The sequence below is a fragment of the Folsomia candida genome, unplaced genomic scaffold (genome assembly GCF_002217175.1).
Source record: "Folsomia candida strain VU population unplaced genomic scaffold, ASM221717v1 Fcan01_Sc019, whole genome shotgun sequence".
In the NCBI taxonomy this organism is placed as follows: Eukaryota; Metazoa; Arthropoda; class Collembola; order Entomobryomorpha; family Isotomidae; genus Folsomia; species Folsomia candida.
Genome location: NW_019091211.1, coordinates 2,187,879 through 2,203,348, shown reverse-complemented (window position 1 = coordinate 2,203,348; position 15,470 = coordinate 2,187,879). Strand labels below are relative to the sequence as shown.

Here is a 15,470-nt window from a genome sequence, read left to right as displayed (position 1 = left end):
AATGAGTAGACCATGATACATAATTATATGCGCATACATAAATACACGTAGATTTCTGAGAATTGAGAAGGTACCGTATTTTGGGTTTTCTTATTTTATTTATGAACCGATCCCAAACAATAAGGAGATGAATGTTATCTGAATTCTAAAATTACCTGACCAACTATAAAAGGATCTCGTTGAGCACATCAACTCACAGTTATTCAAAGGCCATTGTCCACTCCACGCTGCCCAATCCAAGTCCAGTCAACGATTTGATTTTCCAGAAACTTACTCCTCAATTTTTTACAAGGTAACAAATTCAATTTTATAAATCACACATTTTACTACAGCTTACTTAATATGAAATTTTTCAACCATTTATTTAAAATTTTAATTCTTTTCTCCAATGAACGAATTCAATTATCTAAGTATTTACCCTGAAACTAATTTTGTCTTATATTTTACACATTTTCAGAACCCAACTCCAACCATGAACTCCATGAAGTTTGCCGTTATCTTGGTCTTCGTCGTCCTTGCCGTGGGTGTGTCTGTGGATGGGCGGAAGTGGGAGGACGGCGCCTGGGTGTACGACGACAACGCCGAGTGCAGCAACTCCAAGGACCTCGGAACCACGAACTGCTACCCCGCCTGGAAGGACACCGCCGCAGCCTGCACCGAGACCTACCACGCCCAGTCCCAGTTCCAAGGCTACATCAAAAAAGATGGCTGCACCTTCAGCAAACGCTTCTGCTGCAGCACGGGCTCATTCTAAATTACTTGAGTGCCATATTTTCGTTATATTTAACTAATTTTGACCCTTACTTTATTTTGACGCTAAATTTATTTGTGCTCGCTATTTTATCTTATCAAAGAAATTAATTATTTCTTGATTTCAGTTACAAACTGTTTAATGAATAATTGTTTTCAATTTTTAAAATTTTTGTTCGTGCCCTTACTTAAAATGACGTGACTACAGAATATTAAGCAATTCTCAATTAAATTATTATACTACGGACGTAAGTATGCAAGAATATGTACATAGTTTCATTCATATAAAATAATAATGCGGATAATAAATGTGAAATAAGTACTTATTTACCAACCGTGACTGGCTAATTTTATTCTAAAGCACAACCAAAATAATTACGGAAATGTATAATTGTTAACCTACAACCTTGTTCCATCCTAAATCAAAGCGGTCAAAACTTTTTAATAATGACAGTACAAAGCTAACCTAGATCTTTCTGTCCCTACATGTATAATTTTTGACCAAACATTTGAGGGAATTTGCGACTTTTTTAAAATTCGACGAAAAAACCACCTCCCCTTTCGAAAATCAAAATGGACAACATGTTTATGCTTTCCTACTAATTCCTACCCCTATGGGACCTTAAAATATTTTATTCGTTTTGTCAAAGTTCATTTGTAGTATAATGTGCGTAGATTGCATAGGCAGTTGACAGTGAATGTAAAAGTTGTAATTACTATTCCATTCGCACAGTAGAACTTTTACAGAAATTGAGATTTCTCAGAAGCTACGTCAATCTCAAATTCTCTCAAATTATGCTGACGGGGTACTTTGAGACTGTCAGTGCGTGCCTTAGTTTCTCAAAAATCTCAATTTCTGAGAAAGTTCTACCGTGTGCGAATGGAGGGTACACTCATACATTTATATTTACGGGTGACGGAGCAGGAGTAAACAAAAGTCTGGTTGGTTGATAATAATTCCTCTCCTTATTAAATTATCTCTAATTCTTTCATTTTTGCGGGTTGTTCCCAGATAAATGTAAAGGAAAAATTGCAGTATAGCGGCCTAGCTCGGATATGGCTGAAATCTTTTGTGTGAACACCCTAAGGTCCGCTGAGCATAAAAATACCTTTTTTTCGCGGCGGTCTCAAAAACTGAAATTTCTAGAAATTTTCGAAATTTTGTATAAAAATAATTTGTTGGTCTTAGATTTTTATGAAAATGATTTTCTTGACTAACTAAAGTATCCTGAATATGAATCTGAAGGAATTTTTAAAAAACATTCAATAGCAAAAAAGTTATAAATTTTTGAAATTTTGTATACAAATTGTTATTAGATGTTTCAGAGAATTCCAAGACTTTGTCTCACTTTCCCTCTGTCAGGAATTTTTTGTGGTAAAATCAAATTTTCGGGGTAAGATGAGATTTCTAGTTTCCGGCTATCCTAGGTAGCACTACTAGCTAGCTCTCCTAGGTAGCACTACTACCTAGCTCTCCTAGGTAGCACTACTAGCTAGCTCTCCTAGGTAGCACTACTACCTAGCTCTCCTAGGTAACACTACTAGCTAGCTCTCCTAGGTAGAACTACTACCTAGCTCTCCTAGGTAGCACTACTAGCTAGCTCTCCTAGGTAGCACTACTAGCTAGCTCTCCTAGGTAGCACTACTACCTAGCTCTCCTAGGTAGCACTACTAGCTAGCTCTCCTAGGTAGCACTACTACCTAGCTCTCCTAGGTAGCACTACTACCTAGCTCTCCTAGGTAGCACTAGTAGGTAAAAATTCCACGCTTTCCGCCTACCTAGTTTATCTAACCTAACCTGCTCGCTTCGCTCGCTAAAATACGAACAATACCCCAATACGGGCATAATTATTACTTTTTTGCTATTGAATATTTTTCAAAAATTTCTTCAGATTCGTGTTCAGGATACTTTAGTTAGTCTAGAAAGTCATTTTCATGAAAATCTAAGACAAAAAAATAATTTTTGTACAAAATTTCAAAAATTTCTAGAAATTTCAGTTTTTGAGACCGCCGCGAAAAAAATATATTTTTATGCTCAGGGGACCTTAGGGTATTCACACAAAAAATTTCAGCCATATCCGAGCTAGGCCGCTATACTGCAATTTTACCAATGTAAATTTGCATTATTTATTTCAATATGCAGGTGAATCGCTATTATTGAGGGTCTGGAGGATATAACTTATTAAATAAGTAAACATCAACATCAAATCAGATTTGAAGGGTTTGTTTTTATTCTAATCGTTAATTAAATAATTATTGTATTATTTGTTATCTATATTTTTAGTTAAGAATGGATTCCGTGAATGAAGAAGAAAAAGTTAATCAACTGGAGACTCGTCCTCCTACAAAAATTTATCCTGGGACGATGGATTCTCTGGTTCCACCACAAAAAGATGGCGACGCTCTTGTCGACGATGACGGTCTTGTCGAATATGTTCGTGACGACTTGGGTGACAATGATAGTAATTTGGTCAATAATGAGAGTTGTCGTAACCTCGATGGTGGTGACGACAACGTTTCTTCCTACTACACATCTTCTGAGGAATGTGTGCCTGACCACATTCGAAAACTATATCACACGACAAAAATAACCACAACATCGTCTGGTATTTTTGAAAAAGAAAATGTGTCCATTCCTTTACTACCAAGTGCGATAGATAAGGAGGAGCAACTACAGGAATCCGATGAAAGCTGGAACCCAATGAGGGTTGACCGCGACACGGCGCAAAATGTGATCTCTGCCGATATCGACAAGAGTGCGGGGGCATTTTTCATGGGAGTCAAACACAAGGAGAAGTCGTGGGCCGAGACGCCATGTCCGTCTTACAAGGGGGAGGGCAAGTACTGCTGGAAGGGGCCGATGTGTCGACTGCTGCATAAAGTTGTGGACGGTAAGCAATTGGTGGTATAAATAATTAATTGTTAAGATAATCATCGTCTCTTATCTTTCCGCAGTCACTGATGACCTGGGACAGGAAAGGGTTACCAGTTCTTTCACGTTGGACAACAAGCCCCCTTTGCAGCAGGGAATGTGGATCGGCGTCAAAGTTGTGCACATAGTTTCGCCCTCGGAGTTTTACGTAATTCCTAGAACGACGGCAGAATGTATTTGTCGAGCTGCATTTCCACCAGCAACCTCAAAAGCTACACCACCCGTGAACCCAATGCAGCATGATGGTTCGATGAAGTATGTTCCAGACACGGTGACAGAAGAGTTTGGTAAATAATATAAATTTAACGATCTTTTAAAATTTGTGGAAATGAAGATGTTATCAATTTCATGAATTTCTTACTTAGGCACTGGTGTAAAGGCTTTCGATAAGATTAAAGCCAAACTGAACGAACTTTTGGAACCCAACATGGCATGGCGTCAACGCCAATCAGCCCATTATGCCTTGACGGAACTGGTAGCTGTGGGGCGTACGAAAAAGGGCGTGCGAACGTGGTTCAGAGGTGTCATCTTAGAACCGAACGTTACTAATGTTGCCGACCGTGAAATTCCATATCATAAAGTTCAACTGATTGATGGTGGTCAAGTTTTGACGCTCCGAGCGGATGAAATGTGTTCCCTTCCGGTGTACATGAGCTATTATCCTGCTCTGGTAGGTGATTGATAATGCATACAAATTGTAATTGCTGGGATGTTTTCTATTGGTTAAATTTGTGCTAATTGCTACCCAGGCCTACAAATGTTGTCTGAATGGCGTTGTCCCCACGGGAAACATCTGGATGAGAAGAGCATCAGTTGCCTTGCAGAGTATGATGACTGGAACGAATATCAAAATGAACGTGACTAAATCGTAATAATCAAATTATATAATTTAGATCAGTTTTAACTATGCGAGATTATTTACATATTTATAACGCATGAAACGTTTGATTTTGAATGGACAGGAATAAATCTGCAAGTGTGTGCAAGACACTGGAAGTTGATCCATATCTCGTTGACGTGCTCGTTCCAGTATCCCACGTTCCGGAAAATCTGGCCATCGAAACGTCCGCTCCCATCGTTTCAGTCGCCGAAGTCCTCGCACGCAACATTCTGGCCCTTGAGCTCAATCAGTTCCCTACTCGGCCAATTTTGAACAACTTTTTTGACCAAAAGATGCTCTTTTGTCCCATCAACCGTAAAATGAATGCTGGAGCTAGTCAGATGACCGTTAAAGAGTTTAAACTTTTGACAGTGACCGAAAAGGAAGATGAGGAGCAAGAGGAGACAGAAGCCGATAGTTACTCATTTTCAGAGACTGCTCACTCTCGGACTGATTGAAGTTATGGATTAATTAAGATTCATCCCAATTTCGCTCTTTCTTTTATCCCTCATTCTTTCATCAAAAGTTTAATTCCAAAATTTTCAAATTAGTCCCTAACTCCAATCCCAAGATTTTAAAAGTTAACACTTAATCTCAATCCTAACTCTACTGGCCTCTACTTATATGTACTACTCAGTAGCTTTTTCGTCAACTTTATAGTCCAGCTCAGGATCATAAAAATAATTTTTTGAAATTGTTAAATCTATAATTTAAATGGATAAATAAATATATGTAAGTACTTCAATAAGATGAATTGTTATGTATTGTATTACATATATTTCCCATATGCACATTTTTCCAACGTGACAATGCATAAATTGGAGAAATTAAACAGATAAGTAATCAGATAACATTTCTGTAGGTAAGCCATCTTTCATAAGAGATCCGGATGCATATCCAAATCCATTCATACCTGAATACAAAAGTTGTTAGTCTTTTATGAATAAGTAAATTCCATTCATACATTCATACATACATATATATTTACATATAAAAACTGTGAATGCGCTGACAATCAAGTTTTCAGATTATATATATGAATAAGTATATTACTTTTACTACTTTGGAGATTTACATAAAAGCTTAAATTTATTTAGCTGACTGGCTCATAGCTCAACTATGCCTGACTCACAACTTATACAACAATAATTACAAAGAACACGCTGACTGATCAATCAGACGGTTGTTTTGCTTACAAACAAACGGGACGTGTCTCTTATATAACGCAACAGATAACATTACGTATTTACAAGTGCTACATATCCCTACGAGATGCCAATCCCTGGGTCACGTATATACATACTCCTCCACTGAAACAATTAATATGACGATAACGTCTCGTCTAGATAATCGGGAAAATCCTTTTTATTGATTTGTTCTCAAATGAACAATGCATTCCATGCCATATCTTTAACTCGGTACCTCATAAAGTTGTGAATCATTCGTCTCTTACGCACTAAAAATCGTAAATAAAAGAAGAATTTTCTTACTTGGTTAGTTCACAGTAGAAATCGTGACCGGTTAATTTCACATGAAAATTAGCAATTTTTGCCAAATTATGGATTCTGAGGATCAAGGAGCTCCTGTCGTAGGATTTGAAAACGTTCCTGAAAACGATGCCGCTGAGTATTTAAATAATTACAAAACCCACACGCCCGGAATCACGCACGACGAGATGGTCCGTGCCTACACGGAATGGGCCACCAACTACGATAAGGTTATTTTTAAAACTTTGATTATGTCACATAATTTATGTGTTTCTTCGTTGGTAAATAAATATGGCGACCCTAGGACCTTTGTCCAGGACGCTATAATGGTCCCGAGATTGCTGCTCGATTCATGGCGACCCATTACCCTGTGGAGGTTCGAGACAAACTAAACATTCTCGATGTCGCTGCGGGTACAGGACAAGTTGGGAGAGAATTGCATAAAGTGGGATTCAGGTTAGTTCGTAGAAATTAAATTGAGAGTAAGGCAATAGGGATTTTTGTATTAAAACACAAGCCTTATGACCTATGTATAGTGGTGGGAAATAGTTTCTTGTGCCTTGGATTTAAAATAGCTACAAGAAATATATATTTTTTCAAATTCTTTCATGTGGTTACTTACTTACACCCGAAACACTGACGTGAATATGACAATATGTACATATTTCGTTACAATTTAGGAAAATTGATGCTTTGGAACCTTCCCCCGGAATGCTACAAGTTCTTAAGCGCAGAAACATATACGGAACTTTGTACCAAGTAGCTTTAGGACTTGAACGGATTAACGCAATTGCAACGGGTAATTAGAATTATGTAAGTAATGGTCTAATTTAAAATACGACGTCTATTTCTTTAATAGACGCATATGACGCTCTCGTCATCGCTGGAGGGATGGGAGAAGGACACATCCCGGTGAGGGGTCTGGATGAAATAGTTCGCATAGTGAAACCGGGTATTTATTGTTGATTATTTAGTTATGTCGTATTTTCATGTTAAAGAAATCACTAATAATAAGTATAATATAATTATTGTCTCGAAGGGGGTACTGTTTTCATCGTGATGCGTGAGGAGTACTTATCCTACGTGACGGAATACGTCGGAAAGTTGGAGCCTTACATGGAAAATTTGGTTAGGTTGGCGCATGGCGTCGGGTAAGTCGTTAATTCATTTCTGGCTATTGTTTCGTTGATATTATTATGATTTGAACAGCTTGATCGAGCTATCGTGGAGAACTATTCTTTCGGAAAATCTGGAGTGGTATTCAAGTATCAAGTCGAAAAGTAGGGCCGACCCAATAATAAGTTAAGACAAAAGTGCGACATTTTTTAATATCGGAATCCTAATATGAATTATTTTATTGAGATAAATTGTATAGTCGTAACTTAAACTCGGCAAAGTATGTATAAGTGTAAAACCTAATGCGAATATTATAATAAAAATTGTCTATATCCTCATAATAAATAACTAATAAAACATAATACTGTAGAAGCTCACATACACACATGTCATAAATTGAGTATAACAGAACAGTTTGTGAAATGTTGGCAAATTTACGAGATTTCGCAAAACTTGGGTTAGGAAACTATGCCATTCTTTTTGCAAATTTACGCAGCACGGATATGATTTTATTTCGCACTGCACAAACTCATCCTCTCCATCATAAACGATAGAAATTGCAGATAAGCCCAGCAAGCTAAAGCTAAATTATTGTTATATAATAATAACAGGATTGCTTTGATTGCTTTATAAAATTTTCGAAATCATATTTTGCGAATCCCCTCATTTCTTAGCCTTAGAAAATTTTCTAAATGAATTGCAACGCTAAGTAATGTATATGTGTTGTGCTAAAGTTGGCATGTTATCGGACATGTGTCCACTTACCTAATATATGTAAAGGCATGGGCGCGTACACACACTGGTTGGGACTGCTCCAGTGCCTATAAATTAAAATAAGAAAAGTTGGTTGCATTGTAGATAATTGAAACTTTGAAACTGATACATTGCACATGCATATATGTACAAATGCACACATGCTTCACCCTGAATGCTACATAAAGTTCATGCAAAAAATAATGGACATCTATCCTGCATCATCCTTAGAAAGGTTATAGGTTATTTGCAAAGGTATGTATGTATATATTTATCTGCTGGAATAATTTGCACAATGCAAATCTTGATATCGTTAGTAAATTTCCAATCATCGGTGTATGATCAGCGATGAGTATTTTAATTAATCGATCAATGCATATTTATGACACTTGAGATAAGCCGTACACATTAAGTTCTGCATATGTATGTGATAACAATGTTAAAATCTTAATAAATTGGTACACAGAATAATTCTGAGTGCATTTCGACCCCAAGAGTTGATCTAGTACTAAACAAATTTCAATTTGAAGTAAAAATAATGCAACGATTTAGCGTCATCTTCGCACTTTTCTGCGGAATTGTTGCAATTCAAGCAGTTCCAGTAGTGCGACCACTCCCACCAACCAAACCAGAGAATTGTAAGCAACATCGTTAATTTACATAAGGTGTCAAATATCAAATTCTCTAAATTTAAAATTTTGTACATATTTAGATACAAAGCCGATGGATTATCCTGACTTCGTCAATCCCGTATTCGACCTTAAATTTACTGAGGAACAAATCAAGGCAAAATCCGGCCTGCCAGATGAGCGGTACCGATGGCGCAATGGCTTCATAGTTCATCCCGACCGTGCTTTCAGTAATCACTCGTAATAATTAATCAAAAAATTAAAATCCTTACAAAATTACTTAACGTCTTCAAATTCTTCCCCAGCTCAATCCGAGTACGCCGTGATTAATGATGCCCTCTACGAATTATCTACGCATTTATGCATCCAAATCTTAATGTGGCCTCAGGATTCGAATCCTACCGGAGATTACGTCGAAATTATGAGGGGTGGGGCAGACTCGGGTTGTTGGTCATATTTGGGTCGGTTAGGTGGTCGACAGGTTCGTATGCATTATTTTTTTACATACTGTAAAAAAATTTCAAAAATTTGTTTTTTGTTTTTTGTACAGGAATTAAATCTCCAGTATAACGGATGCATCCATAAATATATCGTAATCCACGAGTCCATCCATGCCCTTGGCTATGACCATGAGCAATGTCGCACAGATCGGGATGACTATGTTAATGTGCTGTATGAAAATATTATTCCAGGTGAGTTAACCAGGTTTAATGACAAGAATATACTTACATATGGCAATACATAAGTGCATGATTGATAACATACTTATCTGTAAATAAATTCCTGCTTTGTGCAGAATATCGATTCGCATTTGACATTACGGCTGGTTCTACAACGTTTGGAGTACCGTATGATACCGCGTCTATTATGCAATATGCAAGCACATCTTTCAGCAGTAATGGACAGTCCACGATTGTTACAAAGGTTGGTTAAGTGGAAGTTGATTAAGTTTATAATTACACATTGAGTAATTACTCTCTTGAAATGTTGACATATAGATAGTTATTGTTAAATGTGTCCTTATTTATGATTTATTTTTAGGGAATTTTATTTACAATTGATTTACTTTCAGAGTGGGGCTCAAATTCCAACCAATACTGTACTGACGGGAAACGATATTGCAAAACTGCAACGTATGTACAATTGCTAACGGAAGGATTAAGGGGCAATGATTCCATGTTTTAAATACTTAAATTTTAAAATGTTCGAAATTATTGGCAAGTTAGTCGACCTTTAAACAAATGCAGTCATGTTTATTTTTTTCTAATAAAAATTGTGACAACATAAGCGTCAACTAGATATGTACTATCCCCGTACTTAGGCTTTGCACCTCATTTGCATAAATCTCAATAGCCCATTTTCGGCGATACGAGCTTTCCATGTTGAATAAACTCTATGGCTCTCGCGAATGCGTTAAAATATGCAAATGAGGTGCAAGGGCTGAGTGCGAGGATAGTATGTTTGTATTTCTTATTTTATTTATATTCAGTAATGAGTTTTATTAATCTTTTAAGTGTATTTATTAATGTATGAATGTATCTCTGTATTATCCAGTATTCGTTTAATATCATAAATCCTATCCACGAGCGATTGAACTAACAAAATCGTAAGATTTATGAAATTCGTAAATATGTAAGTAAAAACCAAATATACAGCCTTTTGAAAACGTCCGGTAAGTCACTTCGGAAATTCCAGCACATTCCATGTACATCAAATTTACCCAGTAAAAAAATGCAATAATACGGGTCAGTTTAATGTCAAATTGTCACTGGGCAGTGGATCCTCTTCGCATTGTTAGGTTGCCCTTTTTTATCCAGAAATGTATTTAAGTAAATGATTTTCGTAGAATTTCCACCCTTTTCCCTTCTTTTACCCAGCACATTTCCTAATTTAACTTTCATGCAGCCCTTAAGTTGTGGCCAGTAGTCGCCCGTTACTTGAACTTAAGCAATATCATTCTCTCAAAAACTCTAAAAAAATCGAATTTGTTTCAACGTAAAATTATAATGGAAAATTCTGACGTTTACTCGATGTCGTCTGGTAGGTTAAAAGATTTTCCTAATTTTGACCAAATATTTGTGGGTGTGGAAAATCTGGTTTTATAAAAAAACGAATTCAGAATTTGAAAATAATATGTAAGAACTTGCACTATTTTTTCAGACGAGTTGAAAGCAGAAGAAAAACGCCTGACGGCGAGGTTGGGTGCAGTTAATGAGGCCATGAAACTGAAAAATGGTAATACGTCTTCCTCTCAAAATTCTAAATTTGTGTACGTACCTACATACATAAAAAACAATGATTTAGTTAGAAATACTGGCAATCGGTTAGGATCCTAAGGTCAATCTGGACTAAATAATTGCTCATAATTCTAATCTATGTATATCTTGCATTGTGTTCCATCCAAATCCGGGCTCGGAATTTTTTTTAGCATGAAAAAATAATGTGAAACTTAATACTCCAAATTGTGAACAGATATTTAACTCTAAATATTTTTCTAACTAAAAAAATAGGCTCGGCAACTTTTTCCCGTCCCTGGGCGACTGGAGCAGACTCCACCACGGTGTCACCGGTAACAACTTCCGCTGGCCAGGCTTCCATCCCGAACGTCCCAGTTTCTAATCAAGGTGGGAAGTCATATAATTTCTAAAATGCTTACCTTTAATTATGAATTATTTAAAACAAATTCTGAATTTTAATCCGGTTATAAAAATTATTTTCAGGTGCACTTCAAATGCAGCCGAGCGGGGGAGGACTTACGTTTAATGTGTCAGGAAATAATAACAATGTCAATATTAGATTTTAATTACGTAAATATGTACATATATTTACATATGCAGTTATTTATACTGTATTGCCTCATGTAATCTTTTTTTATGGCTTTCGTAATAAACAGAACTAAAAAAATAATTTCAAAATTTAAACAAACTTATGGCTTTCATTGGCATAGCAAGTACTTTGCAATAAAGGAACCTTTGAAGGCATTCTAAATGTATATGTGTATGTACTAAACATTACAACTTACAAAGTTTAAGCTAAAAACGAAAGGAAAACTTTGTTTGTGTCAGCAAGCCTGCATGGAAATGAGATTCGCTATCATTCTTGACCAGATATCCATTCGGGCAGGGTCACGGCGATGGCAAATATTCGACGCCGTTTTGGCGAGTTGAGTTAAGATGATCACATTACCAATAGAATATCTACTGGATAATGTAAATATCCACTATTTTAAACCGACTGAAAATCAATCCTTGAGAATTGGACAAGTTTTAGTGGAATTTGATATCATTCATCATCTTTGTAGTCACTATTGTCTATTGTGAAAAATAATGCCTTTCATCCGGATACACAATATGGTTGAGCAGAATGAAAGGGGAAGTTAGAGAACGAACAATGTCCACTCAGAATTGAGAATTTTTTTGTCAAACTAAGAGGCAGATTTAGACAATACTTTGGCCATGTGAAGTTATCCGTGTGTCGTGGTGCTTTTCCAGCAAGGAAGACTCCACACAATTATCCCCCCAGCTTGATATTATCATAATAAATATTGTAAATATAGGGGATAGTTGTATGAAGTCTTTCATGATGGAAAAGCACCACGACACACGGATAACTTCACATGGCCAAAGTATTGTCTAAATCTGCCTCTTAGTTTGACAAAAAAATTCTCAATTCTGAGTGGACACTGTTCGTTCACTTCATATGTATGTACACTTGTCCAGGATTTTGCTCATTCATTTTATGTACTCAAATTAAAACTTGATATGATCATAATACAATATTGAAAAAATAATCTCCGAGGTTTTAGATTGTGATAAATTTTTGGTTGAAAAGTAATCCAGTCATTGCTTTTGGTAACCCTTGGATAACATAAGGAAGGAATTTGAGTATACCGAAATATATCTGTTTCTGAAAAAATGTGCTTATCAAAAACGTAGATGTGTACTTGTTGCGATAGATTTACATATGGTCCTTCAACACGATACCCGGCCTTATTACAGATCAAAAGGTCACGGGGCTAGGTCATATGTCATAACTGCATTTCGCTTCCACTTGTACATGATTATTTCTGTTGCTCCTGTATAGAGTTTTTTCTTGCCTTTATCTTTCTCAAAGTTATTATCTCACATCCTGAGTCAGTCCAGGTATGCAAAATATGCAGATTGTCCTCCTCACTTTATCTCAAACTTACCTTTCATTCTGTTCAACTTTATTGTGCATCCGGCTGAAAGGCATTATTTTTCACAATAATAGATATTATTGACTAGATGATGATGAATGAATGAAATCAAATTCCACTAACCCTTGACCAATTCTAAAGGATTTGGTTTCCGTCGGTTCAGTTCATTCTTCTCTCAAATCGAGTCAAGTTCTTATTTTGGGACACAATTTCTCATAAAATTGTCCACGTTTAAATATAAATTCATTAAAACCGAGTCGAATTGTTACTTCAACTTTAAAACGTGGGACACAATTTCTCCTAAAATTGCTCAAATTTACTAAAACCAAGCCCTCATCTTTTTTACTTTGGGACACAATTTCTCCCCAAATTTCCGGATTTTGTTTTTATAAACTCACCCCACCGAGGTCATGACCCTCCACCGCATAATCACCCTCCTCCAAGAGTTGAACCTCTTGGCGGAACTGTTACTAAAATTGTGGATAGTTTTCTCCTTTTGGTTTGTCTTCTTACTGTTCATGTACTTCAAAGCGGTTCGATTCCTGGCCGAATATGTGCTTCGTTTCTTGGCGAACCTGGACCCAGCCGCTGTGGGGGAGCGTGTGACCCCCTCGTTCAGCCAGGTCTACATTCCCTCGCCCACCCACCAACCCAACTCCCCCAGGGACTCGACAATTTTACGGGACACGTTTGGCACCAAGTGGAGAAACGAGCGTGAAAGGCAGGACATGACGGCACTCTTTTCGGACAAGACGATTCCTAAGCCAGGATTTGAGGAGTACGAGAAGTACGATTATTATCCGAGAAGGTAAGAACTTCTTAAGATTTCCAAATTTAGTTACCCTTTTGATTTCTGAAGTTTTCTAAAAAAAATTGATTCTCATAACTGTGAAAAATTCAAGGGGCAGGATTTTGTTACATTTTAGTTTTTAAAACTGCAGATTAGCATCCTGATTTAGCATTTTTCAAATTTTTATGAATTTCACAAGTTTTTGGTGGACTTTTTTAGATTTTAGATTTTCACGTTTATTTATCTAGTTTTGCTTTTGATGTTTTGATTTTTCCATTTAAGTTCGTGAATTTGAATTTATCATTAAAGTTTGTATCAGCAAGAAATTAATGCTGAATTAATTAGGTGATAAAACATGTAAATTTCTTGGTGGTGGAAATAACAAAATTACGAAGTCTGTGAAATTTTCCGTAGCTTTTTAGGACGATGTTAAATAATTAATTATTAATTCTCTCAAAACTATGTGAAATCTTATCCTCATTTTATTTTTGTAGGACGGTTTTGAGCCAAAAATTTGGACCACCAGCGACCGATATCCCTCAGCATGTTTACGATGCCGCGACCCTCCTAAAATCTCCAGAATATTTGCCCTCGTCATATCCACAGAGTGGCAATGTTGATAAGCCACCTTCTTATCTCAGCAACCAACAACAAAACCACAACAACTTCGTTCCCACGCCACCCGGGTACCAAATCCCTCCAATGCCACCAGGGTACCAACCCCCCACAACGCCACCCGAGTATCAACCTCCCACAACGCCACCCGAGTATCAACCTCCCACAACGCCACCCGGGTATCAACCCCCTCCAATGCCACCCGGGTATCAATTCTCCGCAACGCCACCCGGCCGAGTAAACGTGACCAGGCCAACATCGCCACCACCAAGTCCACCCGTCCAGCCAATTTCGTGGACTTCCTCCCTCTGCAAATATTTCCTTATGTTGATAAAGAGACGTTAAAAATATATCAAAATACCAACGAAAATGAATTTTGATAACAATTTGTCCCGTTTCCTGCTTCATTTTTATGAACAATGTTTGTAATTTATTCAAAACTTATCAAATTTCAATTTCACAAGAGAACTACATATGTGTTTAAATAATCTTGAAGGTATAACGGGCACTAATCATACTAATACTAATAACTAATTTAATTGTTAAAATTATGATAAAATTTGTAAAATTGCTAGCAAATTAACATTATTTAAAAATTACCCGGTTTTAGGCTAATTGTACATATAACTTATTCAAAATTTATCGAATTTTCAGTTTCGGAATTCGGTAGATACAAATAACAGACACAAAGTGATAATAATAATTCACTTTGCTAGTAAAATTGTTATAAAATTTATTAAATATTCCATTATTTGTTTAAAAAAATTACTCCGTTTTTGTACAATTTTTCAAACTTTGACAAAATAAACACAATAATTTTAAGGTTAATGCTTTTTAAATTTAATTTTGCAAGATGCAATCACCACCTAAGTCATAAGTAATTGAGTATAATATTAATGGACGATATCATACATGTTTATTGTATCCTCTCCATGCAAAACCACTAAATATTGCATAATATTTAGTTACTTCATAATTTTCCATTAGTTCAAATACAATTTACGAGTAACAGTTTGGAGATGTTTTATATCCATACGTAACACAAATATACATAAAAGTATGCACGTGTATATTTTCCGACATTGGCAAGTAAAAAGTGACATATCGACATCTACGCACCAGGAAAATCCAATCTGCACATAATCACAGCTTTTTTAATTGATTGCAAATCGTACACAATCAATCAATCGATGGAAGACTTATTAAATATCATACATATGTACATGTCAACTTAAAAATGCCATTGTTGAGTATGTCAATTGCCATGCCATAGTAATGACGTGGATCGACGATTAAACTAAGCATGGCATTTTATTTGCATATGATCGCCATGCAATCAAT

The 15,470-nt window shown here is 36.4% G+C and overlaps 5 protein-coding genes and 2 long non-coding RNA genes across 7 annotated transcripts; all 7 read left to right on the top strand.

Moving 5' to 3' along the window:
* The first annotated feature begins 179 nt into the window (after positions 1-179).
* LOC118438299 lies at positions 180-1,084 on the top strand. Its single transcript, XR_004836685.1, has 2 exons — positions 180-292; positions 458-1,084. It is a non-coding gene; the product is annotated as an uncharacterized LOC118438299 (long non-coding RNA).
* A 475-nt stretch (positions 1,085-1,559) lies between these two features.
* LOC118438322 lies at positions 1,560-3,152 on the top strand. Its single transcript, XR_004836693.1, has 3 exons — positions 1,560-1,692; positions 2,894-2,971; positions 3,035-3,152. It is a non-coding gene; the product is annotated as an uncharacterized LOC118438322 (long non-coding RNA).
* An 11-nt stretch (positions 3,153-3,163) lies between these two features.
* Positions 3,164-5,312, top strand: LOC110857476. The gene is made up of 5 exons (XM_022106065.2): positions 3,164-3,641; positions 3,706-3,969; positions 4,048-4,352; positions 4,432-4,550; positions 4,645-5,312. Exons 1-5 carry the CDS (start codon positions 3,452-3,454, stop codon positions 5,018-5,020), a joined length of 1,254 nt encoding a protein of 417 aa, XP_021961757.2. The 5' UTR covers positions 3,164-3,451; the 3' UTR covers positions 5,021-5,312.
* A 664-nt stretch (positions 5,313-5,976) lies between these two features.
* LOC110857475 (methyltransferase-like protein 27) lies at positions 5,977-7,496 on the top strand. The gene is made up of 6 exons (XM_035858203.1): positions 5,977-6,279; positions 6,354-6,505; positions 6,730-6,848; positions 6,909-7,001; positions 7,089-7,200; positions 7,259-7,496. Exons 1-6 carry the CDS (start codon positions 6,094-6,096, stop codon positions 7,353-7,355), a joined length of 759 nt encoding a protein of 252 aa, XP_035714096.1. The 5' UTR covers positions 5,977-6,093; the 3' UTR covers positions 7,356-7,496.
* An 892-nt stretch (positions 7,497-8,388) lies between these two features.
* On the top strand, positions 8,389-9,844 carry LOC110857706 (astacin). Its single transcript, XM_022106318.2, has 6 exons — positions 8,389-8,556; positions 8,631-8,777; positions 8,853-9,028; positions 9,098-9,239; positions 9,344-9,471; positions 9,620-9,844. Exons 1-6 carry the CDS (start codon positions 8,457-8,459, stop codon positions 9,695-9,697), a joined length of 771 nt encoding a protein of 256 aa, XP_021962010.1. The 5' UTR covers positions 8,389-8,456; the 3' UTR covers positions 9,698-9,844.
* A 246-nt stretch (positions 9,845-10,090) lies between these two features.
* Positions 10,091-11,468, top strand: LOC110857919. The gene is made up of 4 exons (XM_022106533.2): positions 10,091-10,587; positions 10,708-10,782; positions 11,058-11,171; positions 11,268-11,468. The coding sequence occupies exons 1-4, from the start codon at positions 10,554-10,556 to the stop codon at positions 11,348-11,350; spliced, it is 306 nt and encodes a 101-aa protein (XP_021962225.1). The 5' UTR covers positions 10,091-10,553; the 3' UTR covers positions 11,351-11,468.
* Positions 11,469-12,887: 1,419 nt separating this feature from the next.
* Positions 12,888-15,035, top strand: LOC110857905 (extensin). Its single transcript, XM_022106518.2, has 2 exons — positions 12,888-13,532; positions 14,009-15,035. Exons 1-2 carry the CDS (start codon positions 13,135-13,137, stop codon positions 14,472-14,474), a joined length of 864 nt encoding a protein of 287 aa, XP_021962210.1. The 5' UTR covers positions 12,888-13,134; the 3' UTR covers positions 14,475-15,035.
* Positions 15,036-15,470: the final 435 nt, after the last annotated feature.